The sequence below is a fragment of the Aspergillus fischeri genome, genomic scaffold (genome assembly GCF_000149645.3).
Source record: "Aspergillus fischeri NRRL 181 1099437636247 genomic scaffold, whole genome shotgun sequence".
NCBI lineage: Eukaryota > Fungi > Ascomycota > Eurotiomycetes > Eurotiales > Aspergillaceae > Aspergillus > Aspergillus fischeri.
The window spans coordinates 1,482,069-1,508,133 of record NW_001509772.1 but is presented as its reverse complement, the minus strand read 5'-3'; the positions used below and the strand labels follow the sequence as shown (position 1 = coordinate 1,508,133).

Below are 26,065 nucleotides of genomic sequence, written 5' to 3'. Positions count from 1 at the left end.
ATTATATACTAGATTTTTTATAATACTTAAATAACTCTAGATACTTCTAACTTAGTTAACTAATAACATAATTCCCAGCTAAGCGAGACACCCGGCTAAGTGAGACACCCCATCCAAAATCGCGTCTTCCTACCTATATAACAACTTCAACCACCTACCATGCCACTAATTCGCTCTGAATCTCAACAGAAATCAGCTAATTAGGAGGGCAGGATCTTATTAGCTCTTGATAATATTAAAAATAGCTGCATTAAATCTCTCTATGCAGCAGTGAAGTTATATAAGATACTGCCTACTACACTACACTACCACGCCCAGGGACGCCTTCCACGCGTTAATTAATGCCCCCCTGGTCATAAATTGACTAAATTAGAAGAGGATTTGCTTACTAAGTGGATTATCTCTATGGATATGCGTGGAGCAGTGCCTAGACCTGCTACTATAGTAGAAATGGCTAATATCCTTCTTGCTGCGTGTGGAACCAACCCTTTGCCTACTGTAGGCAAGAATTAGCTATCAGCCTTTATTAAGCAACGTGATGAGCTTTATACATGCTTTTCAAGATGTTATGATTACCAGCGTGCCCTAAATAAAGACCCAAAATCACTATGAGAGTGGTTTGCAACTGTACAATGCATTATTAATGAGAATAGTATCTAACCAGAGGATATTTACAACTTTAATAAGATAGGATTTGTAATGGGTCTTATTTTAGCACAGAAGGTGGTTACTTAAGCTAAATACTATGGTTAGCACTTAATATTACAGCTAGGAAATCATAAATAGGTTACTACTATTAAGGCAATCTGCGCAGATGGCTATTCACTACTACCATGTGTGATATTCAAGGGCAAAGTTGCTATTATAGGTTAGTTTAATAACCTACCAAAAGACTAGTGGTTTGAGGTCTTAAATAATGGCTAGACTACTAATGAGATAGGCCTTTGCTGGCTATAAAAGCACTTTATCCCACATATAAATTCATGTATATGAGGCCAGTTTTAGCTGTTGATTCTTAATAGCCATGGGAGTCATCTTACACCTAAATTTGACTAGATCTGCGCAGAAAATAATATTATTCCTCTTTGTATGCCTTTATATTCATTACACCTACTATAACTGCTTAATATTGGGTGCTTTACAGTGCTTAAGCACGCGTATAGTTGCTTTATAAGTGATCTTGCGCGGAGAGGATATAACCATATTAATAAGTTAGATTTCTTAGATAACTACTAATATGTGTGGCTAGAGGCCTTCTAATAGCCAGCTATTATTCAGAATAGCTTTGCAGCTAGTGGCCTAGTACTAGTTAATGCAGAAAGAGTGCTTTCAAAGCTTAATATCTCTCTATAAACACCTACACCACTAAGCAGCCGGCCAAATAGCAGGTCTAGCTAATTCACACTAAAAACACCTAGAACTGTAATTTAGCTAGAGAAGCAAGCTTCTATACTTAAAAACCTACTAAAATAGCAGTTAAATAGCCCTCTGAGCCCATCAAAAACCATACTAGATCAGATTATCAAGGGCCACTGTATAGCACTATATAACACCGCACTACTAGTGCAAGAAAATGCAAATCTACACGCAGCAAATGAGAAGGTAGTGAAGAAGCACAGTTAGTCAACTAGGTAGATACCCTGTGAAGAGGGTTTAACCATTAAAGAGGGTCTACAGCTAGTCATATAGCCAGATTTACTAGCAGAAGCACCTGCGGTAGAATTGCATGGGCAGGGTGAATTGCCTATTCAGGCAGATCAACCAGCAAAGAGGGCTCCGCCTAGGTGTAGGGAGATTGGCCACAGGATCAATTCATGTAAAAATCGCTATATTTAGCTAAATTCATAGGTGTTGGTTGAGATAATTGATTTTGAAATTTTCTAATGGGTTTGGGTATCTTGCTTGGCCAGGTGTCTCGCTTGGCCGGGAATTATGTTATAGTTAGATAATACTAAGATAGGGAACTTACTTCTTTTTAGATAGTGCCTCTACTACTTAAAGCACTCTATAATTACTAGTAGTTCTAAATTATATATTTAGTAGTTCTTCTCTACTATAATAAGCTTTCTTAACTAGAATACTATTAGATACTATTCTACTCTAAATAGCTAGGTAAGCATACTAGCTATTACCTATTTTAATATATCTATCTATAGTTAAATTTATAATTCTAGGTTAAAATACTATAGTATTAGTATAGTTATAAAGTATTACTTTAGTTCTTTAAATACTTGCAGTACTTCTTATATTAATATAAATTATATAATTTTATTATCTTTCTTTATTAGCTCTGATAGGGGTGTAGTAATCTATAAGTATTTCTTAATAAATCTATAGTAGAAGTTTATAAATCCTAGGAAGACTTATATCTCTCTTATACTATATAGTATTAGCTATTCCTTAATAGTTTTAACTTATTTAGGTTTTATGCATACTCTATAGATTCTAATTATAAAACCTAGGAAGTCCATCTCTTCTATATAGAAGGTGTATTTACTAAGCTTAGTATATAACTTAGCCTTCTATAGTTACTATAGAACTACTTAACGTAATCGGTAAGCGAGCGGCCATTGTAACCGAGCGGCCACCATACCATAGACCTTTTGGCCGCGGCCGAAATTGGAGGCTATTTTGAACCCCTAAAAACAGGATTATATTACTAAATCTAGTTATTCTTGCGCTGCGGACATTGCAATCGCTTATGGCCTATAATATGGCAGTCACTGCAGCGTGGGGGCGCCCATTGAGGGCGTTGTTCTGTATCTCCTGCCTGGATAGCCTCATTAGCCTGATTCCTCTGTTGAATAAACTCCTGGCCCTCCTGGATAGAGAATCCCTCTGTAGATTCTATCTGCCTCCTAGAGCGCTTCCTATTTTGAAGCTGCTTCTCATGTGCGGCACGTAGATTATGGTTTTCCTTTCTAAGAATGATAGCATGATTCATTGCCATCTCACACCCCTTGATAATCTGATCTAGCACCGCCTGAGTAGGGGTAGGCGGGCTATATATACGCTCTCTGAATAGCTTCTTAAGCGTACTTTCCTGCTTCTTCAACTGCTTCAGATTATGAGGCGTTTTTGGGATGGAATCTGTTGATCGGCTACCTGGTGGTGTAGGGGTCTTAAGCTGGATATTAAGCTGACTGAGCACCCGTTCTGGATTCAGTGGTATTAATCCAGTTGCAGAAAAGCCACTTTTGATATTATCTGCTGAAAAGATTGCTGTACGAGCTTGTGGATAGGCCTCGAGGAAGTCAAACTTATCGATATGGTTGAAACCAAGTTGCATCTTGTTCTCAATTAAGCGGCCATATGCACGCTTTAATGGAGAGAAACAGCTAACATCAAGAGGCTGGAGGAGATGTGATGAATGTGCAGGCATGCAGATTGGAATAATATCATTCTCAGTGCAGATTTGATCAAACTGTGGTGTTAGATGGCTCCCATGGCCATCAAGAATCAATAGTCGATATCTACCAGTTGTACGACTGGTAGTAGCAGGAATAAAAGTTTTTTGAAGCCATCGTAATCCAATCTGATCAGTCGTCTATCCATTCTCACTAACCTCAATCCGCCAGTCTGCTGGTAAGGCTGTATCTTGATACCAGCCCTCAATATGGACCTTTCCCTTGAAGATAATGCATGGTGGAAGGACCCAGCTAGTAGAGTTAATACACTCTATAGATGTAACCTATTCGCGGTTCCCTGGCTGGATAAGAAAGGGCCAACTAAGCATCTCAGCTCTTGTCACTACCTTAGCAGTAGCTACTAAGCCTATTACAAAGCCAGTTTCATCAAAGTTGTAGATATCTTTAAATACAATCCCATACTGCATTATTATGATCTGGACGCGATTAAACCATTCCTGGATGATCTTTGGATCTTCACATTTCACACGCTGATGATTGTAGCGCCTAGAGAATTGGGTTTTGATCTCATCATGCTGATTAATGAAGTTATATACCCATTTCTCTCCAACAGTCTGAGTAGGAGTTGAACCACGCTGTGCAAGCAGGATATTGGCCATTTCTCGTACATGAGATGGTCGCGGAGCCGCTCCACGTTGATCCATAGATAGAATCCACCTAATAAGTGATTCCTCTTCATTTTGAGTCATTTTATGCCCATTTGCGCGTGCCTCGGGTCGAAAGATATGGCCATCTAGGTGTTGTCGAAGAGTTGTGCGTGGGACATTATAAACACGTGCAGCTTCGGAAATATTGCGAATTTGATTATTTTTAAGGGCGGATATTGCAAGGAGAACCCTTCCCTCTTGTTCCACTGAATTTCCAGAGATTCGACGCGATTTTAGTGGCATAGTAGCTGTTTGGATAGCTTCGAATTAAACGCGTTGGAATCAAATGAGAAAGTGGCCGCTCGGTTACAATGGCCGCTCGCTTACCGATTACGTTATATATATCTCTTATACTCCTCCTTACTCTAGGAGTAGATTAATATATTATCTAGGTAGATAATATAGTATATATTAAGTAGATTACTTAGTATACTATTAATATAAGCCTATAAAGTTGCTAGTATATTAACTAGTCTAAAAGGCATTACCTAGTATTTATAGTACTTATAATATATTTAGAACATAGTCTTCTACTTATTGCCTAGTTTAATCTAGATATAATGATATATATTATATAGGTCTAGTTATATAAAGATCTTTACTCCTGATAGCTAGTCTAGTATCTTACTAATTAGGGGTAGTAGGTAGTAGTTCTTAATAATAATAGTATTTAGACCTTAGTAGTTAATATATAATTTTAGGCTACTATATTTCTTTAGTATAAAGAGGATAGGTGCTCCTATAAGGCTTCTAGATTACTATATTTACTCTTTCTCTAGTACTTCCTTAATATATATCTTTAAGACCTTTAGCTCTATAGTAGAAAGGTTATATATTAGCCTGAATAGGGGTTATTTCCCTAGCTCTAGTTTAATAGTATGGTTATACTTTATATTAGGTGTAAGTATATTAGCTTCCTTATCTAAGAAGATATCTATAAAATTATAGTACTATTCTAGAAGTACTAGTTTACCTACTAGTAAGGTAAAAAATAAGAATACCTCTCTATCTACTATCTCTTATAGATAGATAATAAATATTATATTACCTATAAGAATACCCTTTATATATTTATTAGGTGATATAATTTCTACCTTTAGTATATTAGCTAGATCATTATTAGCCTAATACTCCTATATATATTATATAAAATTAATTATTAGATTTACTACTACTAGCTATAACTATCCTAAGATAAAATTATGTCCTAGCATATCTACTATATAGAATTCTATTTTAATACTCTGGGCTATTCCCTATATATCTATTACTATAATATAGAGATGATATCTCCTATATAATATTACCTTCTAGCTATTAATTATCTCAATCTAGTAAGATATATTTATTACTTATAGTAGTAGGTTATCCTTCACCTAGTATTAGCTAATAAAGTTTCCCTATACTCCTATATCTAGGAGTAAGTTAATATTCTTCCTAACTATATTTCTAATAGGTTTCTCTGTAGCTATCTTTATATTAAGTATTAGAGGAATAGTATCTATAGTTCCTTTACTTAGGCCTAGTACTATTACTATATATATTACTAGACTATCTAGTTTTTTAGCTTTATATTATACTTTATATACTTTAAGTATTTTATTACTATATAACCCTTACTACTATAGCTATAGCACTTAATAATACTCTTATCCTCTCTAGGGGTATGCTCTTTTTAGTTATAGAAGCTATACTTCTTTAGATCTAGGTCTTTATCTCTTCTTTAGTATCTACTGCATGCAGGTATATCTACTCTCTAGGATATATAGCCCTTATATTTATTATATTTAGTTAGTTCTCTTTTAATGGCTATGGCTTTATCTATATAGCTAGTATAGGAGATATATTCTATAATTTAGTAGGTTAAGATCTTACTTTAAATATTTAGATATAACTTTATCTAGAGCTGCACTTTTTACTACTTATTAATATAGCTAATACTAAGCTAGGATTCCTATTACTCTAGGTATGCTATGAAGTTAGCTACTATCTATACTTCTAGCTGCCTAGTATCTATATATTTCTATAATATATGGTGTGCTAGTATCTTTAGGTTATTTATTTATTTTAGTAGGAATTAGGTAAGCTGCTCCTATATCTACTTTATAGATAGTAATTATTAGTGCCTTATCTATTAGCTAAGTATTTTATTAATAAGTAGTAGGACTACTACTTATATCTTTTAGTATTTCTTAGTATAGTATTAATAATACTATTTAAAATACACTATTATACTATTAATAAACTTAGTATAATTATATATATTTTTAAATTAGAAGCCTATAGTAAATAGGACTTTTAGGATACTCTTAGTATCTATATCTAAGGAGTTATTATTTTAGGTTAATAGTTTAAGGTTATTATCTTCTATAGGTATTCTAGGCAGTGTAGATCTTATCCTAAGTAGTATCTATATAGCCTTATCTGGAATAGTATATATAAATAAGGTGATAGGCTAGTCTGTGTATCTAGAGCTTATTATATATACTTAATAGTCTTACTAAGCTTCTAGAGCATATTATTATTATATTTTATCTACTCTAGTTTAGTAATTTACTTCTATATAACTTTATAATCTTTCCTAGAGAGTAGAGGAGATTAGTATTTACTAATATTACTTAGCTTAGGGGCTTTAGGAGTAGTGCTTATATCTTAATCTATTATTATATTTTTATTATTAGTATTTTATTAGGTGTATAGTTACCCTGGATTAAGGGTGCTCCTAGTAATAATTATTTTACTTAATATAATATATAAAAGTGCTCCCTACTAGGCTATCTTAATAGGTAGAGTAATTAGAACTATAAGAGCACTTATAGAATACTCTTTATTATATAGTAGATAGTATAGTAGTAGTAATATCTTTATAGTTAAACTAATTACTAAGATGTGAGCATCTCCCACACCTTAGTGGAGATAATATCTCTGTGGGTCATGTGCTACCCACATAACCACCCGCAGTTTGCTATGTACATGTTCTCCACATCTAACATTTAGTAAAGGACTAGCTATATTTATATTTAGAAGGACTTAATATATTTTGGAAGATTATATATATCTTAGCCTATATTAAGTATAAAGCTACCTTACCTTTCTTTAAACTTTATAACTTTATTAAAAAGATAATATCTACTAAAGATTATTACCTTTTCCTACTAAATAATAAAAAGATTAAAAGACTATATATAATATAAAATATATTTAAAAATTAATTAATATATATTAAGAATATACATACTAAATATAGAATCTTAATAATGAAATTCTATATTATATATTAAGCCTAGGAAGTCTCTATACTAGAGGGATACTAGATTAAGAAGTCTATTATAACTAATATTTATAGATAGAAAAAGGAGGAGGACTATAAGAAAGATAATAATAAATATAATATATTCTTCTTTAGAGATCTTAAGATGCCTAATAACTATCTTATTTATCTAAGTTAATAGAATAGACCTAGAGGTCTATTACTACTAACCTAGATTCCCTAGTAAATATTAGATCTTTACATAGCTATTCAGAAAGTTAATAAAGTAATTTAAGAGCTTATTAAACTAAAGAAACTAACATATTCTGTAACTATAGCCTAGGGTATAAAGCATTTCTTTTTCAAGCTTTCTGATGATGAAGACAATACTGAAGACATTAACATGCTACCAAATGGCAGGGCATGGTATTTGAATGACAGGGAAGATGATTGTTCATTCTTACTATTGCTATTATTGATAAGCAACATAGGGCATGTGATAAGTTGACACACAACACTAAGGGTAAGAGTTTATATTTATTAGTAAGAAATCTCTAATATTAATATAATAACTATATTAACTAAGCTAGAGATATTCTTAAATATAACTCTTTCCTAAATATATCTTTATATTAGGTAAGTAGAAGACTTAATTAATATAGATTTTTTAGTACTCTTTTATTCTTCTTAATCTCTTAAATAATAAATAACTAAGCTTCTTACTAACCTTTTTAAATAGTATATTAAAGTTATTTAATAGAAATAAGATTAATAAATACTTTTAAATTAGATTTAATCTAATTCTAGAGATTAATAAAATAAAGAGTAGTATATTTAGTCCTATATTCTTTAATAACTATTTATCCTATAACCTAATTAATATTAAGATTAATATATTTTAGCTAATTTTAACCTAAGATAATATTATACTTAGTTATTTTAAGAATCTATAGAGTAATAATATAGTACTATTTATCTAACTAAAATAGAATTTAAACTTAATATAAAGTATATATAAACTTCTTATTTAGTAACTAGATTTATAAAGATATAGTTATTTAATAAAAATAAAACTATAAATATAGTAATAAACTAGCTAGATATTTTAATATAAATATATAACTAGAGCTATAATCTAATAGAGCTTAGAGATAAACTACTATCTAAAAGGCTTTAAGTATAGTAGAAAAGTAGAGAATATCTAATTAAAGTATATTTAGATAAGTATTAATATACTAGTAATTCTTTAGTTTTAATATTATTTCTATAGTATTAAGACTATTTTTTTATAGTAGTTAATTCTTATTATTATTATTATTATTGGAATTATTATCCTTCTTTAGAGATTTAAAATTATTAGATACTTTATAGTCCTTAATATAAAAAGCCTTTAATAATTAACTAACTAATACTTTCTTATTTAATAGTCCTTTTTATTTCCTAACTATTTTTTATAATTAGATTTTAACTAGTTTAATATAATATAAATATAAGTATTATAGCCTATTTATTTATAATTAAAATAAGCTTAATTATCTTTATATTAAATTTTTTATTTATATATCTCTTTCTAGGGTTAGTTTAGGGATATAATAATAATATTAAGATTAATATTTATTAGATTAGTTTAGTAATTATTAACTTTACTAAAGATCTAAAGCTATATTTAGATATATAAAATAATCTCTTATTTATACTTAGTAAAATAGTAAACTATATTATTAAAGAAAGTTAGTTTATTATAATCTTCTACCTAGTAAGTATATAAAGTAGGTTTTAAATTAATAATAAACTTCTAAATTAGTATATTATTAGGAATTCTAGACTTAATTTATTTAATAGCTTTAATAAGAGAAGTAGTATATAATTATATTATATAATTTTCTTAAGTATATTTCTTATATTCTTTTTAATATCTATTCTCTTCTTTAATCTTAGTAAAGTTCTCTCTAATCTATTATTTAAAAGTATCTAAAGTAGTAATAATAATTATTAAATTATATTTAATCTTCTATTTATAAATATTTTATTACTTTTTAGCTTAGCTAGTAAGATAATACTTAACTATAATAATCTTTTTAAGTTTAATAATAATCTTTTAAGTAAGAGTTTATTTATTATAAAAATACTTATTAATTTACTTAAGCTACTTTATTATAGTATTCTTTATTTATTATATATAAAAATAAGCTTAAAATTAAAGATATTTTAATATAGTTTAAGAGCTTTAGTAATAATTAAAAGAGTTAAAAATAATAGATATAGCTTTTATATCCTCTTCTAACTAAAAATAATTCTAATAATTATACTTAGCCTAGAGAAGTTTAATAAGTTATTTATATATCTATATTAGCTTAGCCTAATTATTCTTATTAGTTATACTTTAAGTAGTAATAATAAATTATTACTGAAGTTAAATATATTCTATCTTAAAGCTATTATTATTACTAGTAAACTAGGTTTAAGAGATCTCTATATTAGAAGATATAGATTTAATATTATCTATTTTATTAATAAAGAAAGATAATAAAATTAAGATTATAATTCTAAATTATAATTATTAATATTAATTTAAATTTATTAAAATAATTCTAATAATCTAAATTTATCTCTTCCTTTATAATTATAATATTAACTATATCTCTATTATATTTTAGATAATTAGTAGTAATTAATAATACTTATTATTATGATATTATACTAGAGAAGAGCTAAAAGATATTTTATAATAAAATCTTTATTATCTTTAGTGTCTAGATTAATCTAAGAAGATTAAGAATAGTTAATCTAATATATATTAACTACTTTAAGAATAAAAATTATAGCCTTTTTATTAATATTATATTATTAATAAAATTTCTAATAGTGTTATAATAGTATATTATAGTTATATTATAATCTAGACTAAATTCTTAATAAACTTTAAATCTTCTTAGAATTAGATATTAAGTGATTACTTAGTCTAGATATGCTACTAGATAGAATAATATTTATTATAATAGGAGGAGGTCCTTTAAAATATATAAGGGTAGGGGGTAGGCCTGTAGCTACCCTGTATATAACCCACTAATATTAAAGGGATTCTACCTCCCTTTTATGATTTTATATAGACTATTAAAGAATATAATGATTTAAATGATTACATACATGGTAATGGTCACTAGATATCGCCATATATGCTCATAGATCATATCACCCAGCTGACATAGCTGTCGATATCACACTATATAGACTATGCTATTCAGGAGTCCTTCAGGAGTCCCACCTTACTAGATAAGCTAGGGAAATCCGGAAATCCCATGGGAATCCTAAAATAGGATGGGAAAGTATTAATGGCTACCATTTCCCTCATGGGAGGGTAATTTCCTGTGGGATTTCCCTCCCACGCGGCCAGCCTATGTATGATATGAATCAACTAAAAGTAAACTACAGGTGCCCCCTGCATCAGCACATCAGTGGTATAGCAGGTATTCTACTGCCACACCTGATCGGAATTGTCCTTTTAAATATTTGGATAATGGCATAGTTTTTTTTTGCAAGCTCCATTCTTAAAGGACATAGAATTGAACGACACCACCAGTCAATAAAGACATGATGCCGCGACGAAAGTTCTTTTTCCATTCTAACTCATAAAAAAAGAATCCAGGCATACAGGTAGGTACAAATCAATGTCCCAATAACCAGCATACTGGTGATTCAGACCACTTAAACGCTTTCGAGGACCTGCTCCTTGAACTCTCTCTCGACCTTGTGGCCCTTGTCGTCGGTCGTGGATTCACCGTGCAGATTCAGCAGCGCACCCAGATCGAACTTGGGAGCCTTAAGAAGCTTGACCTTGCGAATGTGGACCTAGATTGCAGTTAGTTTCCATCCCGAGCAAGAATAACAGGACCACAAACATTCTGCAAAGGATAGATTCCCTGGGTCGCCTTCTCGATCTCACGACCAATGACCTCGGGAATGAGCTTGTGAGTGAGCTGAGCGAGAGAGCAGCTGGCTGCCTCCCTCTGCATGATTTCGATCATCTTCTTGCGAATGGCACGAATTTGAGAAGAACGAGCATATGTGGTCTTCTTGATCTGGTTCGGGCGTCTCTTGGTGAAGGCGATAGCAAAAAGCCGAAGGAGATAATCATCGGTCGTCTTCACGGTGACATTGGCTTCGATCAGTGACTGCCACTTGCGCACGAGGGACCGCAGTTTGTCGGTTGTGAAATCGAGACCGTGGAAGTTGGTCAAACAGTTCTTGCCCTGAACCTCGTCCACACGAAGCTTAACCTTGCGGAAAGCATGGTCTTCATCGTTCTGCAGGTCAGCCAGCGAGACCTCAAAAATTCGACCCTTCAGGGAGTCATTGGCGTTCTTAAGACCACTGGTGCGGTTGACCAGAGTCTTCCCAACACTATAACCCAGTCAGCATGATTCCCCGTACCATTATAAATCGCCTTTATCCTGCAATTCGACATCATATGCGCGTAACATACTCTCTGATCTGGAAAGTGGAAGGCGCCTAATACAGATTAGCTGCGGTCGAATTACACTGTCCATGTCGACATACCTTGACAGAGTATTCGTCCTTCCTGGAGAAAGGATCAACGGTTCTCTTCTTCACACCCTTCTTGCCCTTCGACAAGCGCTTGTTCCTGTACCCAGATCAGTACCTGTAAACCACCGTATCCAGACACATGCTGAAAGTGTGCGTAATAATAGTAAAAGTAATTGGCTTACTTTCCAACCGCCATAACTGCGACTCAAGTCTATCTTGCGAGTATCAAAGACAGACAGGTATATCACACCACGGGCTCTGGTGGAGGGAGTCGAGTCGAGTAACCGCTTTGTTGCTGGTCGGCGGAATAATAAGTTGAAATTGCAATCCCACAGAAAAGTCCGCTAAGCGAGACATCGGCCCTACCGATCAGATTACATAATACATACCTGCCCACAACATCATGTGACATTTTCTTTTATTACCTTAATATCATCTGGACTGTCTTATGATAGATGTGGAATGTCATTGTGCATCGTCCGTTGACAAGGATTACGTATCATGGGGCTCCTCTAATAAACTTCTTATTTCCAACCAGTGCTCTTTGCTATACGGGCACTACATAGTTTGCTGCCATATTCAGCAAGCACACACTGGCCTTCTGAACTCAACGAGGCTAGAGAGGTATTATCGACAACATACACATAACTAACCATGCAACTAATACATTTTGAAATGTTTATTAACAATATCTGCAAGAATTTTACCCTTCGCCCTCCGGAAGATGTGGTCATAAGTCGGTAATTAGATGTAGTCCATAAGCCTAGTAATGAGGTCAGTGGGAGAGCGCAAAGCCCATATATATCTAGTAAAACCAAGTACACCAGAGAAGATCGAGTCTATGGGTAGTAGCCCCACTACTTGTTTCCAGATCTCCAGTGGCATACCGCAGAGCGGCTGGTCATATGACAAGCTCTGTTGAGGATGAAAATGGAAAGTATAATTATGCTATCTGCATGTCGTACTTTCGAGCACATTTTGTTTCCAACACTTCACCATCTCCGAAGGCTTATAACATTCTCCCAAAAGCTGGCTAGACTGACCAAATATTACCACAGTCCCCAAGTAGCTACATCTGATTGACCACCATTCCACATGAGAACAATTCGCGACCTGCATAGTACTTGATATTAAAGCATGGTTTGTGCCAAAAGCTTAAACTTTGAGCTATATCAACGAGATATTGACTGAAATCAACAGGGGAAACGCAAGAAGTCCAGCCGACAGACACAGCAACCAAAAAAGGTGATCGCTTGTGACGTGGCTTTGAGAAATGATACTAATATTTGGAATAGAAAGAACCACTGCCAACTACATTTGCCTGCTTGTTCTGCAATCATGAAAACTCCGTCATTGTCAAATTAGACAAAAAGCTAGGGCTTGGAAATTTGTCCTGTAAAGTGTGTGGACAAAGGTTCCAAACAGGAATTAACTGTAAGTGCAGTCACTCCTAATGCACCTGAGATTTCTATTCACTATTCTACTTGCTAGACCTTTCTGCTGCTGTTGATGTATATTCAGATTGGGTGGATGCTTGTGACGCAGTTGCGAAGGATACAGCTAGTAAATTCGATGGTGATGATGATATACTTGCTGTCCATTCTCAGGAGCACTCATTCCCTACTACCAACCGCGATGTCGGAAACAGTGATATATAACGACTGAATAGGTACTTATCCGCCCTCATGATCGATAGTTCACCAGAGAACTTACGAAGTTTATGGAACAGCTATACGAGACCACTTTCAAGGACCACAATAGTCGAGATTCAACAATTGCTTTAATCGGCCGAGCAGTCGAGACGACTATGAATTTTCAAAGCACATCTGCAAACTGCAACTCTATGTGAGAGCTATGCCGCTACACGCGGGGACATCCGATTCCGGGTAAGCCACATGGCTACATGGTATAATACCGATCACCAAAATCACCTAAACCTGGGATGATGTACCTGTTGGATCGATAAGTTAGTGTTCTATCCATTGGGAGAGAATTCAACCAACTTCTTTTCGTTCAAGCCTTGATCAATGAACGCCGTTACTACTCTAAGGTTTGGAAAGCGTTCTGCGAAATCTGCGACCCCAGAGGGACTTGCAATGAGGTTGAGAAATAATATTCGATCTTCGGGCACACCCTTCGCCTTCAGGGTTTCGACAGCAAGTGTTGCAGAGCCTCCTACAAGTCGTCAACATGGGTAGCTTTCAATCATATCGGAAATACAGGACATGACGCACCAGTTGCAAACATCGGATCAAGGAGTAGCACCCAACGGTTGGCGATATCAAGGGGGAGCTTTTCGTAGAAGAGTTTCGGCTTGCAGGTTTCTTCGTCTCTCTGAATCAAAATTTTCCCAATTCGGACCGACCGACAACAATCCCTAAGACCCTGTTCCATTGCTTCTCCGGCCCTCATTATTGAGACTCCGCATATCTTTCCTTCAAACCTGACCCCGAGGTATTCACGGCCCACAGGAGTTGTAACGGATCGCTCGACGACTGGTAGATGATTCAATCCCTCTTCCACCAAGAGTCGGATAATTCTGTTGGAGTAGAAGATAAAATCGGCACGGCTTGTATTTTTATCCCTAATCATACTGCAATTGGTCAGAAGATACGCTTCTCCATATGATTGAGTTCAATGCTCATCAATATTAGTTAGGGCACAGCGTCTGTCTTGAGTATTCCTCTTACGTCAGAAGCGCAATTAGTTGCGGAGTTTGTGGCAGCACATGGACATTCTCATAAGAAATGTCTTTGGAGACTGTTGCTGTAGGCTTCTCTCCTTCAGGCCTATAAATCGGGCCAACACCTTGTGCAGGCGAAGGCGCAGCATTCATTCCAATGCTTGTCATGGTTCTGTTTTTGAGGTAGTTAGACAGCTGGATAGTGTACGGACAAATAGGGGAGGACTCGAGTGACTCGACAACTCGTCAGATAGAATAATGATAAAGTACAAAACAGATTGTCTTACGAGTACCTCTCTGGAGAGGTACTGATAGTGTTTTGAAGCAGCAAAGGCGGAGCACTGTGTAAATTGGTACTAATGAAAGCTTAGTGCTCCAGTACTAGAAGGTACCTTACACATACCCTAGGTTACACTCCAGTCTACAGGTACCTTACCGTCTTGGTAGGTAGATCGACCCCAGTTCTGTTATTTCCATTTCAGTCATGAATCTCCCTCTACTTCATACCTACTACTTAGAAGGCATTGGCAATAGAATCCGCAATTTTATAATACGAATAATAATTAATACCGTCAGCTTATACACAGCTCTGCCTACAAAGGCCTCATGTTACTACTTTACCTTAATAATTTACCTTGCTACCTAACAAATACCTAACTACCTACCTAGGCAATAATACCTTAAGGTAACTGTAAGGTAAGATACCTTACCGTACTAGCTAAGGTAGCCAACCTTACGTAGGTTGTGGTAAGATATCTGGTTATTGCACTTTCATCACTCAACTGTAAGTATAGAATACTTACCCTTTGACGGGCACCTTACGGCATACCCGTCCTTCACCTTCCTTTCCAGCATACTCTCCAGGTTCTTCTCTCATTCAACATGAAAGAAGACACTGAACGGCGTACCGATCTTGTCAGATCCGCCACAGCCAGACATAGAAAGGGTAATCATGCGACGCCGAAAGTTCAAATTGAGAGTAATGAACCACCAAAATCTTCAAACCCTACGACTGAAGCATCAGAGAAGCAGTCTCCAGGAAGAAAACACGAGCATTTCCCATCTAAGGATGGATCCCCTGTTCTTGAGCCGGTTGATAAGATGCTGTGTCGCTTCCAAGGCCAGAGTGGGAAAGAACACCGTTCTGCTCAAGACAAACGCAGGAAGCTTGACGTCTCTCAGAAAACACAACAAGGTCGGGACCAAGATGTCTCACATCGGCAGCATAATTCTGTTTCTCGGATGGCGCCAAGAGATAAGAGACATTTGAGCGCAGTCGCAGACATGAGTTACACAGACGGAAAGGGCTTTGTCGATCAGAGTGAACTCAAGCTACAAATTGGTGGCCAAGATCTTCAGCAAGCGAAATTTTACGGTAGTTCTGGGAGAAACGAAGTATCTACCGCAGTGCCTAATTTGCAGTCAATCCGTATGGAGCAGACGATATCTAAGAACAAAACACTCTCAATCGCCACAGACTTTGCTACTTCAAGCTCTCAATTTCAATCTAATTCGAAGGCAGAGACCAGAACACAAATAACTGCGCGAAGGCGATTAGTGGATTCACTTGGTCCACTGGAGCCGACAGTCGAAGATGCGGTGCGAGCATCCAGAGCCAACGACGACACCGAAGTCGACCCGCTTCCCCGCCACAGCCCTCGTAGAGACTCTTTATTAAACTCTCAGCCAAAACCGAGTTCTCGACTTGATAAGATGGTGACTGAAAGCGCGAACAAGGGTACTGCTGAAACATCTGGCCCAGTCTCATCCAGAGTGGGAGGCTGTAGGGTCACTTACGCGCGACAGCGGTCTTTCTTGGATGACACGTCTATCGTTGACAGTCGTCGTCCTTCCGAAATCCTGGCTTCAACAGCGGGCAGCTTTGTTCAAGGGCGCCGAAAATACGGACCCGAGATTCTCTCCAGTCATTCGTCGCATCTTGGTGACGGAGAAACAAGCGACAGCGGTCCTGTTCGTGGGATTCACGAGCTTAGGCAAGCTGGAGACAACTCTCGCTTTCGAAGCGCGATTGAATTGATATTCGAAGACATTGAGGATGCATACAATACCACATCTGGTAGATGCAGTAGTTTTGTCCAGGTATGTGAAAAGCTACTGGACCGTCAGTTTGTCCGACGCTTTCTCGAACATGGCTTCCACGAACGACTCGTCGGATGCATAGATGGTCGCCTTGATGTGGTATCTGCATCGTTCGCCCTTTGCGCATGCGGATTAATCAATTCATGCGACAAGTTATCTCACATCTCGTTAATCAGCCACTGGTCGAATGTGCTGGTCCTATCTCCTGTGCTACTGCCCGTGGAACGCGATCTTTTGTCTCTGTCGCAACTACCAGCTGCTGGGTTATCAAGATCGGTACAAATGTCCATCAAGCACATTTTACCTCGTTTATCTTCAACCATCAGTGGAGACGAGCCGGCTTTCAAAATATCGCCCCAATTCGTGGCTCTTAGTAGCATCCAGTCTTGCCTAGTAAGTTTGAACAATAGGGGCGGCAGCATCGAACCCATTCCGGCGACTCTGTCAGACCACCTTGTCAAATTGTTAATGCCAGAAAGAGGCAAGACTATTAAATTTCCTGTATCGCGGGAAAGGTTCAGGACACTGGCTTTGATTTTCTCGATACTGGAGTCTTACGCCATCGTATTCAGCGCAGCAGACCACGATCAAAACTACCCGTCTCTGAGTACACTTTCTCAGCTTCATGAAATTCTCAATCTGAGCCAGTGCAACCAGGGTAGGCAACTTCGCATGTACTATATTCGAGCAATATTGAACCTCACCAATAACGACCCCAACCTCTGTAACGAATATGCAACACCAGGGCTGGTGAAGGGATTGGTCAACATCATGATGTCAGAGATTCGCGACGCATCCGACGATAGTTCTACAGGGGAGGACAACTCCTTGAACACATTAGTCTTAGTCTTGGGGGTCCTTATCAATATGACAGAGAAAAGCGAGTCAGCGAGGGGTCTTTTCCTTCGCCTGACTCTCGATTCAACACCTTTAATCCAATCGCTTTTGGAACGATTTTACGAAAGGGTGAATTCAATAAGTGAGGTAGGGAAAAGAAGCAAACAGCATGTCGCTTTCAAATTTGTTCTTCTGATAACAATGTCCATAGGCACATACAACTCCTACAGTCCATCGCAACGTTACTGTCGGATATCTATCTATCCTACTGCTCACGCTTTGTTTCAGCGACGAGGCAATCTCCCAGGTGAGGAGGTCACTCGACAACAAGGGACTTACCGTAGTTTTATCAACCGCAGGTGAGTTTTTGAAATACTATCGGAAAATTGATTCGGATTTGGATCCATCCGAGTCACGAAAAAGACAAAACTCCGGACTTGTGGCGAGATTAGAACATATCATACAGCAGATTCAGCTGCGTGAAAGCATGCTCTTGTAAGTTGTGGATAGGCACAATGGCATGGAAATAGCCAGACTTTTTGGATTCCCATCTGTATGTCACCCATTAGGGCGCGAATATTATGCTGAATGTAAACATCATTTCCCTGCCAGCACAGATGATCATGTAATGATGGAGGCAAAGGACGCCGCAAACGGGCTTCAAGGTGATGTAGGTCTGATCGGTGATCGGATGTCGTTTGATATGTTTGTATGTTCCGCGGTTTCTGAGCGACCTTGGTATGCATTGAGGATGCTTTGAAGGTGATTTGCCACTTGGGAACATGCACCTTATATAACTAGGTAGACCCCGAGAAAACAGCAGACTAATCGGTGTTTCGATTATTGTAATTTAATCACTACACTTTCTCTCAGACAGTTTATGTCATTGAGGCACAGTGCTTATTTCCCTCAGTCTGGCTAGTCGGCGTGACCGTCAGAGCCAACTTCGCAAGGTTGGGCATTTTCACTTACTCTTACTTCCGGGTGATTCCAATCAAAGCGACGGAGGGGAGGTCAAGAAAACCACGAAACGCAGGGAAATATGCCTGCTGCGCCGAAACAGAGGAAGATTGCCATTGTTGGTAGTCGGTCCGTGGGTACGATTCCGTATACGAGCATGCCACCTACTTGCCTGTCGCCCTGCTCAGAGATCTTTCATTTTGATTGTGTTTCCCGAACTAATTGATCGCGCAGGCAAATCGTCTCTTACGGTCCGATTTGTTGAACATCATTTTGTCGAGAGCTATTATCCTACCATTGAGAATACGTTCAGTCGCATCATCAAGTACAACGGTCAGGATTTCGCCACAGAGATCGTTGATACAGCTGGTCAAGTGAGCATACAGGCATGAGCGACTTCAATTAGGCTAACGACTCCATCCCAGGATGAATACAGCATACTTAATTCTAAGCACTTTATCGGAATACACGGGTATATCATTGTCTATTCTGTAGCGTCCCGCCAGTCGTTTGACATGGTGAGGGTTATACGCGACAAAATTCTGAATCATCTTGTAAGCATTCGGCAGGTTGCCAGCATGGCTTTATTTTCCTGTGCTAATCGAAGAGCAGGGAGCGGATCACGTTCCTCTCGTGGTTGTTGGAAACAAGAGCGATCTCAAATCGGAACAGCGTCAAGTTTCGCTGGACGAGGGTAGGCAATTGGGCGAAGAGTTTCATTGTGCCTTCACTGAGGCTAGTGCTCGTCTCGACTACAACGTCACAAAAGCGTTTGATTTGATGATTGGCGAGATTGAGAAGTCCCAGAACCCGTCCCAACCAGCAGGCGGCAGCAAGTGCGTCCTAATGTAGCGCTACTTGAGGTTCCTGCATTCCAGTCCAATCTTCATACGGGTCTGCGCCTCAATGAGTGGAATTGTAATGAAATATTGAGGTTGTGAATCAAACCCGGTCCTGATGTCCTGCCCGTTCTATGGTCTACCTGTTATATAATCTCACTGTTGTACAAGGGGGGTAGGGAAGACTGGGGGTCGGACACTGCTGGAGAGAGAGAAGTATGATGACATTCGAGGGAGCGATCTAAAGGCTGAATGAGCTGGACAGTGGAGCGTTTCCAGAATGAGCTCACGCAGAGAATGCATTCCGGTCTAGGAGATACAGTAGCCCTTTTTTTCTACAGTATACGGGTTGTAATCCAACGAGCAGTTCATGCCACTAGCGAACGTAATATACAGCTTGAGCTCTCATACATAGATACCTAGGGGCTTTGCAGACACTCAGATTCCCAACTGGGGGAACAGCTGGTGGCAGCCACAAGAGTCAATAATTACCACAGGGGACGGCTCCTGGCTTGTGCCTTCCGGCCCATAGAGAACCTGACTTAGAAAGTTAACTACTTAGAGGGTGTCCAGTAACCGACCCTTCCACCTTAAGTTTCAGGGTCGCCCAAGGTGGAAGGGTCGGTTAGTAGTAATCAACTTTAAGAGCACCTGAACTTACCTAAGTAGCAGCCTGATAAATTAGGTAAATACAGTACATAATACTAACTACCTTATGTGCTCTTCTAGTTACATAATTATCCCTAGCACCTTACCTTATTTAGTATTGACTTCTCCTCCTTATGCACGGGATGACTACTCAATAACCCCAAGCGAAAACGATCCCCTCAATTATTCTCAACCCCTCCAAACCTAATTAGATGACACCGGGTTCGACTGTGTCAAAGCCTTTCCACATTTATCCTCCATCTGTCTCTTGAATATCTTCATTCATTAAGTTCTTCTGGTGGATTCCTTCTTGTTATCCCTCCTATTATAGACTTAAGATGCTTGATCTTGCCGATTTTGTCTCCGATCGCGGTGGGAATCCGAATAAGATCAAGGAGAGCCAGCGGAAGCGATTTGCACCAGAAAATGTGGTCGATGAAGTGATTACTCTCTATGAGGAGGCTCGTCGAGGTATACATATTCCCCAGAGAGCGCTGCCCAATGGTAGAACGAATTCGTTCTGACGCATAGCAGCGCGTTACGAAGTCATGCAAATAGGATCAGAGCTCAATGCGCTCCAAAAAGAAATCGGAAAGCGAAAGAAGGTCTGTTGCTAAGTGGTTTGAGGCAACCTTACTGTCTATATTACCCCTCAAACCTACTCCATACTTTTGCTTAATTCTCTTCTGTCAATTATACGTTTCTAACGCTTAGAGCGGGGTAGAATAAAGAGGATGCGGGTGTCTTGATGGAACAGAAGGCCGCTCTGGAAAAACGGAAAAAGGAGGCTGAAGAGCATGCCTCTGAACAGGAAAGCAGGAGAGATCGTAAGATTCGGACAATTGGGAACTATGTTCATGAGTCAGTGCCTGTGAGCAATAATGAGGTGGGTTGCTCTTTCAAGATCTTGATACTAGTATCGGAAACTCATATACTTAAAGGATGACAATGTGGTGGTCAGAACGTGGGCCCCGGAAAACGTGGTGGTAGAGAAGCGCAATTGTCTTTCTCATCACGAAGTCCTCACCCGCCTTGATGGGTACGATTCGGAGCGTGGTGTTAAAATTGTTGGCCACCGTGGATATTGTTTGACAGGCTACGGTCTGTTCCTAAACCTGGCTCTTATCAACTATGGTCTTGAATTTCTTTGGCGGAAAGGGTACAAACCCAACCAGCCGCCTCAATTCATGCTCAAAGAGTTGATGGCGAAGACCGCGCAACTCGAGCAGTTTGATGAAGAGCTGTACAAGGTGACTGAGAGCGATGACAAGTCTACCGACAAGTATCTCATAGCCACCTCTGAACAACCGCTGTCGGCCCTGCACGACGGAGAATGGATCCAGGACAAAGATCTTCCAATCAAGTGAGCAACTCAGCGTTTGACACTGTGTTCATTGCTAAGAATGATAAAGATATGCCGGGTACAGCACATGCTACCGAAAGGAGGCCGGTGCTCATGGAAAAGATGCCTGGGGTATCTTCCGTGTCCATCAATTTGAGAAGGTAACTTCTGATAACCCTGTCACCGTTCGTCTGCTTGCTTGCTCATGCATCCCTAGGTCGAACAATTCGTTCTTACCAAGCCTGAAAACTCATGGCAAGTTTTTGAAGAGATGATGGCCACGTCAGAAGAGTTTTATCAGTCGCTTGGTCTTCCATATCAGGTCGTCGCTATCGTTTCAGGCGCCTTGAACAATGCCGCGTCGAAGAAATACGACCTCGAGGCCTGGTTCCCGTTCCAGGGTGAATACAAGGAATTAGTTTCTTGTTCCAACTGCACCGACTACCAGGCGCGAGCTCTGGAAATCCGCTATGGCACAAAGAAAGCCACTGATGTCAAGAAATCCTATGTCCACGCGCTCAATGCTACGCTATGTGCTACAGAGCGTACGCTTTGTTGCATCCTTGAAAATTATCAAACCGATGATGTATGTGTCGAAAAACGAGCTATATCATATGGCATTGATTCGCTAATGAAGTATAGGGATTCAATGTGCCCGAGGCTCTGAGGAAATATATCCCCGGCGCTCCCGAATTCTTACCGTACACCAAGGATCTTCCTAAAGACACGACATCCCATAAATCCAAAAGCAGACAGGACATTAAAACTGCAGCCGGCACCGGGGAAGCTACCAAGAAGCTACAGGACCTTCGGGTCTAAATGGGTTGATATAGTGGTCCCTTCTTCCCGTGGAATCCAACTCTGCTGATGTGTGATTACTCACTGAGGTCAGACAGTCATCCATCGGGAAATGAAAAGAATACTCCCCCTTGTAACCCCAAAACTGCCGTGTCATTCGGTACTTAAATACATTACTATTCGATATATGGACGATAAAATGACTTGGCGGTGCCATAGAGTATCCTGGATATTTGCATTCTAGTTAGGGCTTGTAGCTCGGCGCTATCGGAAATGGGTGTTGTCGACTATTAAGCTTAAATACAACGATAAAGAAGGCTTCCTACATCTCTGCGTCATGGTTCTCAGCACCCACTGAGCTTTTTTCAATTTCAACCCCCGCTAAGCTGCATTCCTTGTATCGGTTATCACTGAGAACGTGATGTTCCTGTTATCTTAGGCAAGCCGAAGTGGAGCTTCCAGAGCCTCCCACATGTCTCCGATAGGAGGGGTAAGAACGAGAGCCCCGCCGAGCTCAATTCAATGACTCAGATCGGCGAGATGTCGTGATTTACAGTCGGTGTCCGATTCCGGCGAGCCTGTTATTATATGGTTCCTAATATTTTTAAAACATTGAATTCACTGTGAAATCTTCCCTCTCTAGCTTTAATTGCTCCATACCTATATCTTCACTAAATTACTTGCTTTTTCATTGCTTTCGCTCGGTTATTGTCAAAATGGCGACATCTGCTCGTGACATAAATATACGCCGAGACCTCAACGTCTCTCAGAATGCGAACCTTTCCACATCCCCAACGGCATCCTTTCAGTCTGCACCCTCGAGTCACGGAGGGTCTGCATTTGCAGGCCGCACGATTCCTTTAGCCAATGCAAAGCATCTAAAACCTTTCGCTACAGAGGACATCAAGGTTTTGCTCTTGGAGAACGTAAATCAAACTGGCCGCGATATTCTTACGGGACAAGGCTATCAAGTCGAGTTCCTCAAATCCTCTCTCCCGGAGGATCAATTAATAGAGAAGATACGGTTCGTTTGGCCGAACCTTTTGTGACTTTCTCTGAGCTGACTGTCTACCTCTTTGAATCAGTGATGTGCATGTGATTGGTATCCGCTCGAAGACAAAGCTCACATCCCGCGTCCTCAAGGAAGCTCGCAATCTAATCGTCATTGGGTGTTTCTGTATTGGGACTAACCAGGTCGACCTTCAATACGCGGCCGAGCATGGCATTGCAGTGTTCAATTCTCCCTTCAGCAACTCTCGAAGTGTGGCCGAATTGGTCATAGCTGAGATTATTGCCCTTGCCCGTCAGCTAGGTGACCGCTCAATGGAGATGCATGGCGGTACTTGGAACAAAGTAAGCGCTAAATGCTGGGAAATACGTGGGAAGACGTTGGGTACGCCTGTCCTGTTTGAAGTGTGGAGTCGAGACTTATTCTCTTGGTAGGGATCATCGGCTATGGTCATATCGGCGCGCAATTGTCTGTTTTGGCCGAGGCAATGGGCATGTCGGTCATCTTCTACGACGTCTTGAATTTGATGGCACTGGGTACTGCCCAGCAAGTGCCGACGCTGGAAGCCCTTTTGTCCAAGTCTGACTTTGTTACTTGCCATGTCCCTGAACTACCAGAAACGAAGGACATGATAAGCTCCCAACAATTCGAGCAAATGAAGCCTGGGGCTTATTTGATCAATGCTTCCCGAGGAAGTGTTGTGGATATTCCCGCCCTCATTCACGCAATGCGTTCTGGTAAGATTGCGGGAGCTGCCCTCGATGTCTACCCGAATGAGCCTGCCGGCAATGGTGACTATTTCAATGATGATCTTAACACCTGGGCCTCGGATCTCCGTGGTCTCAAGAACGTGATATTGACCCCACACATTGGAGGTAGCACCGAAGAAGCGCAGAGTGCCATAGGCGTCGAGGTAGGACAAGCTTTAGTACGATACGTCAATGAAGGAACAACTCTCGGTGCCGTCAACCTCCCTGAAGTCACTCTTCGTTCACTTACAATGGAGGAACCCAACCATGCCAGGGTAGGTTGAAGTGAAATCTCAGTTACAACATAGTTCGCAGCCGCTGAATTCTCGTTTAGGTCATCTACATTCATCACAACGTCCCTGGAGTTCTGCGCAAAGGTTTGGCTCGATCAACCGTTTTCTGAGGCATTTGACGTTCTAATGTTTGATATAGTGAACGAAGTTCTCGGGGACCATAATGTTGATAAACAAATGACTGATAGTAGAGGCGATGTACGTCACGATACCTTAATTGGCAATTCAGATATTGCAATGCTAAATTTGTGCAGGTGGCCTATCTTATGGCTGATATCAGTAACGTCGACAATGCCACCATCAAGGAATTATATGAAAGACTAGAAAGCTTGTCCTGTAAGTGTGACCGTTTGAGAATTCAAGGGATACGTGGCTGACATCTCTGCTTAATCTAGCCCGCATCATGACCAGAATATTGTACTAGGCTCTTGCACAGCTCAGAAAATATTCACCCAACTTCGGGAATCCTGCAGGACTCCAAGTCCGGACCATGTGTATTGAGGAGGATTTATTTCATGGTTGAACAGTGCCAGTCTTGTGTGCTCAAGAGGACAAAACAGTAAATAGAGAAGGAGATAGAGAGGGCAAAAGGGGAAATTTTTGAACATCACTGGAATCAACGAACATAGTCTAGTATGAATTCTTTTGTTGGCATTCTCGTCTACAGTCGACCTGCCCTAAACGTGATCATGGGTTCCATCCCAAGTTCCCACGTACGCTGGCGCGAACAAGTCAAATCTTGTTCCGGATTTGAACACTTTAAACTTCATCGGTATTCATCAATACAAACTCAATGCATTACTCACCTTCTGCAGCTGTATTTGTACGTTCTGGCTCTCCCCGGATATCATGTGAAGAAGGTACATACCATAGCTTCCATGAGGCGACAAATGCACTCCTTGCTGGTACTGGTAAGGCACAGATTTAGAACTGAGACCCACCAATTCGAACCTCAGCTGCCTGGGTTTCAGTAAGTCATAGACAGCAGGAGACGCATAATAAACGTTGAATCATTCGGTACCAAGAGCGTAACAGGGTTCAATTGGCAAAGCCTTTCTGCATCAGTTTCTCACAAGGACGAGCTTATCATCGTCGATACAATGCTCGATCCTCTGTTCGAGCCGCTCGAGAGTCAGGACTCCGGCTTCGCCTTCTTGAAGCATATCGGTCCCAAGGATGACCCTGTTTATGCCCCTCATTAGATTGTTCGAGTTCCAGACCACGCCGATCAACAATGGAACTCGGGCTATTGCCTTTCCTATCTCGGGAATGTCCACTAGCGTCACTGTAAGTCGGAATGTACGAATCCAGTTTCCCATCAGGCCATCCTCCAAAATGATTGCGTTGACCTCTCTCACGTGTCGCCCTATTTGAATGACCCATGGTCCATGATTGATGAGCAGACGCAGGAGGTTTAGGAGGCAAGCCGCCATCTTTTGAACCCGAGAAACCTGGAAACGACTCCCCCGCGTTTGAAGACCCATGCGATACAGCATTCCGGTTTTCAGAAGGGCGCTTTGTAGGATGGTTTTGAGCCCCGTGTGCAGGGAGCCGGCCAACGCGTGCAGCACCGGGAATACGGCTATTTCTGTTGTCTGTTGTTGGTCTGGGCCCGGAATTAGTTGCCCAGCCACTGTTTGGACCCATACCCACAGAGCCCCCTGCAGGTGCCGGGGGAATGGCGCCTCGTTGCCCACGGAAACGTCTCCTATCAAATTCATGTGAGTCCTCAAAACTAGGGAGCTCCCCAGGTCGGGCAGGGAATGGCGGGCTGGAAAAATAGGGATGGTTTATTGCATCAATAGCATTGATTCTTTTCCGCCAGTCAAGCTTGAGAAGCTCCTCGAGCAGGGATATGGCCATAGGATTTTGACTGTGACCTGAATCAGATGGCTTTTCATTTAACATTCAGGACAGGTCCTGTTGGATTCTGAGTC

At 39.5% G+C, this 26,065-nt stretch overlaps 7 protein-coding genes across 7 annotated transcripts, besides 6 other annotated features; 4 read left to right on the top strand and 3 right to left on the bottom strand.

Moving 5' to 3' along the window:
- Positions 1 to 78: 78 nt before the first annotated feature.
- Positions 79 to 110: a microsatellite.
- A 94-nt stretch (positions 111 to 204) lies between these two features.
- Positions 205 to 1,761: a mobile genetic element.
- A 170-nt stretch (positions 1,762 to 1,931) lies between these two features.
- Positions 1,932 to 2,540: a mobile genetic element.
- Positions 2,541 to 2,716: 176 nt separating this feature from the next.
- Positions 2,717 to 4,273: a mobile genetic element.
- Positions 4,274 to 4,413: 140 nt separating this feature from the next.
- Positions 4,414 to 5,019: a mobile genetic element.
- A 3,604-nt stretch (positions 5,020 to 8,623) lies between these two features.
- Positions 8,624 to 8,658: a microsatellite.
- Positions 8,659 to 11,030: 2,372 nt separating this feature from the next.
- Positions 11,031 to 12,066, bottom strand: rps1 (40S ribosomal protein eS1; the record flags this gene model as incomplete). Its single annotated transcript, XM_001266083.1, has 5 exons — positions 11,031 to 11,174; positions 11,225 to 11,726; positions 11,809 to 11,834; positions 11,883 to 11,967; positions 12,053 to 12,066. The coding sequence occupies 5 exons, from the start codon at positions 12,064 to 12,066 to the stop codon at positions 11,031 to 11,033; spliced, it is 771 nt and encodes a 256-aa protein (XP_001266084.1).
- A 1,779-nt stretch (positions 12,067 to 13,845) lies between these two features.
- Positions 13,846 to 14,721, bottom strand: NFIA_037600 (uracil phosphoribosyltransferase; the record flags this gene model as incomplete). The annotated part of the gene is made up of 3 exons (XM_001266082.1): positions 13,846 to 14,045; positions 14,105 to 14,463; positions 14,561 to 14,721. 3 exons carry the CDS (start codon positions 14,719 to 14,721, stop codon positions 13,846 to 13,848), a joined length of 720 nt encoding a protein of 239 aa, XP_001266083.1.
- Positions 14,722 to 15,435: 714 nt separating this feature from the next.
- NFIA_037590 (WAPL family protein) lies at positions 15,436 to 17,853 on the top strand (the record flags this gene model as incomplete). The annotated part of the gene is made up of 1 exon (XM_001266081.1): positions 15,436 to 17,853. The coding sequence occupies one exon, from the start codon at positions 15,436 to 15,438 to the stop codon at positions 17,851 to 17,853; it is 2,418 nt and encodes an 805-aa protein (XP_001266082.1).
- A 679-nt stretch (positions 17,854 to 18,532) lies between these two features.
- On the top strand, positions 18,533 to 19,302 carry rhbA (Rheb family small GTPase rhbA; the record flags this gene model as incomplete). Its single annotated transcript, XM_001266080.1, has 4 exons — positions 18,533 to 18,587; positions 18,685 to 18,824; positions 18,876 to 19,004; positions 19,063 to 19,302. 4 exons carry the CDS (start codon positions 18,533 to 18,535, stop codon positions 19,300 to 19,302), a joined length of 564 nt encoding a protein of 187 aa, XP_001266081.1.
- Positions 19,303 to 20,275: 973 nt separating this feature from the next.
- On the top strand, positions 20,276 to 22,098 carry NFIA_037570 (serine--tRNA ligase SES1; the record flags this gene model as incomplete). The annotated part of the gene is made up of 7 exons (XM_001266079.1): positions 20,276 to 20,408; positions 20,472 to 20,542; positions 20,662 to 20,823; positions 20,879 to 21,300; positions 21,350 to 21,440; positions 21,497 to 21,865; positions 21,922 to 22,098. The coding sequence occupies 7 exons, from the start codon at positions 20,276 to 20,278 to the stop codon at positions 22,096 to 22,098; spliced, it is 1,425 nt and encodes a 474-aa protein (XP_001266080.1).
- A 695-nt stretch (positions 22,099 to 22,793) lies between these two features.
- On the top strand, positions 22,794 to 24,552 carry NFIA_037560 (D-3-phosphoglycerate dehydrogenase; the record flags this gene model as incomplete). Its single annotated transcript, XM_001266078.1, has 7 exons — positions 22,794 to 23,101; positions 23,163 to 23,470; positions 23,521 to 24,110; positions 24,170 to 24,212; positions 24,268 to 24,326; positions 24,383 to 24,464; positions 24,524 to 24,552. 7 exons carry the CDS (start codon positions 22,794 to 22,796, stop codon positions 24,550 to 24,552), a joined length of 1,419 nt encoding a protein of 472 aa, XP_001266079.1.
- Positions 24,553 to 25,214: 662 nt separating this feature from the next.
- On the bottom strand, positions 25,215 to 25,991 carry NFIA_037550 (uncharacterized protein; the record flags this gene model as incomplete). Its single annotated transcript, XM_001266077.1, has 1 exon — positions 25,215 to 25,991. One exon carries the CDS (start codon positions 25,989 to 25,991, stop codon positions 25,215 to 25,217), a length of 777 nt encoding a protein of 258 aa, XP_001266078.1.
- Between the last annotated feature and the right edge of the window lie 74 nt (positions 25,992 to 26,065).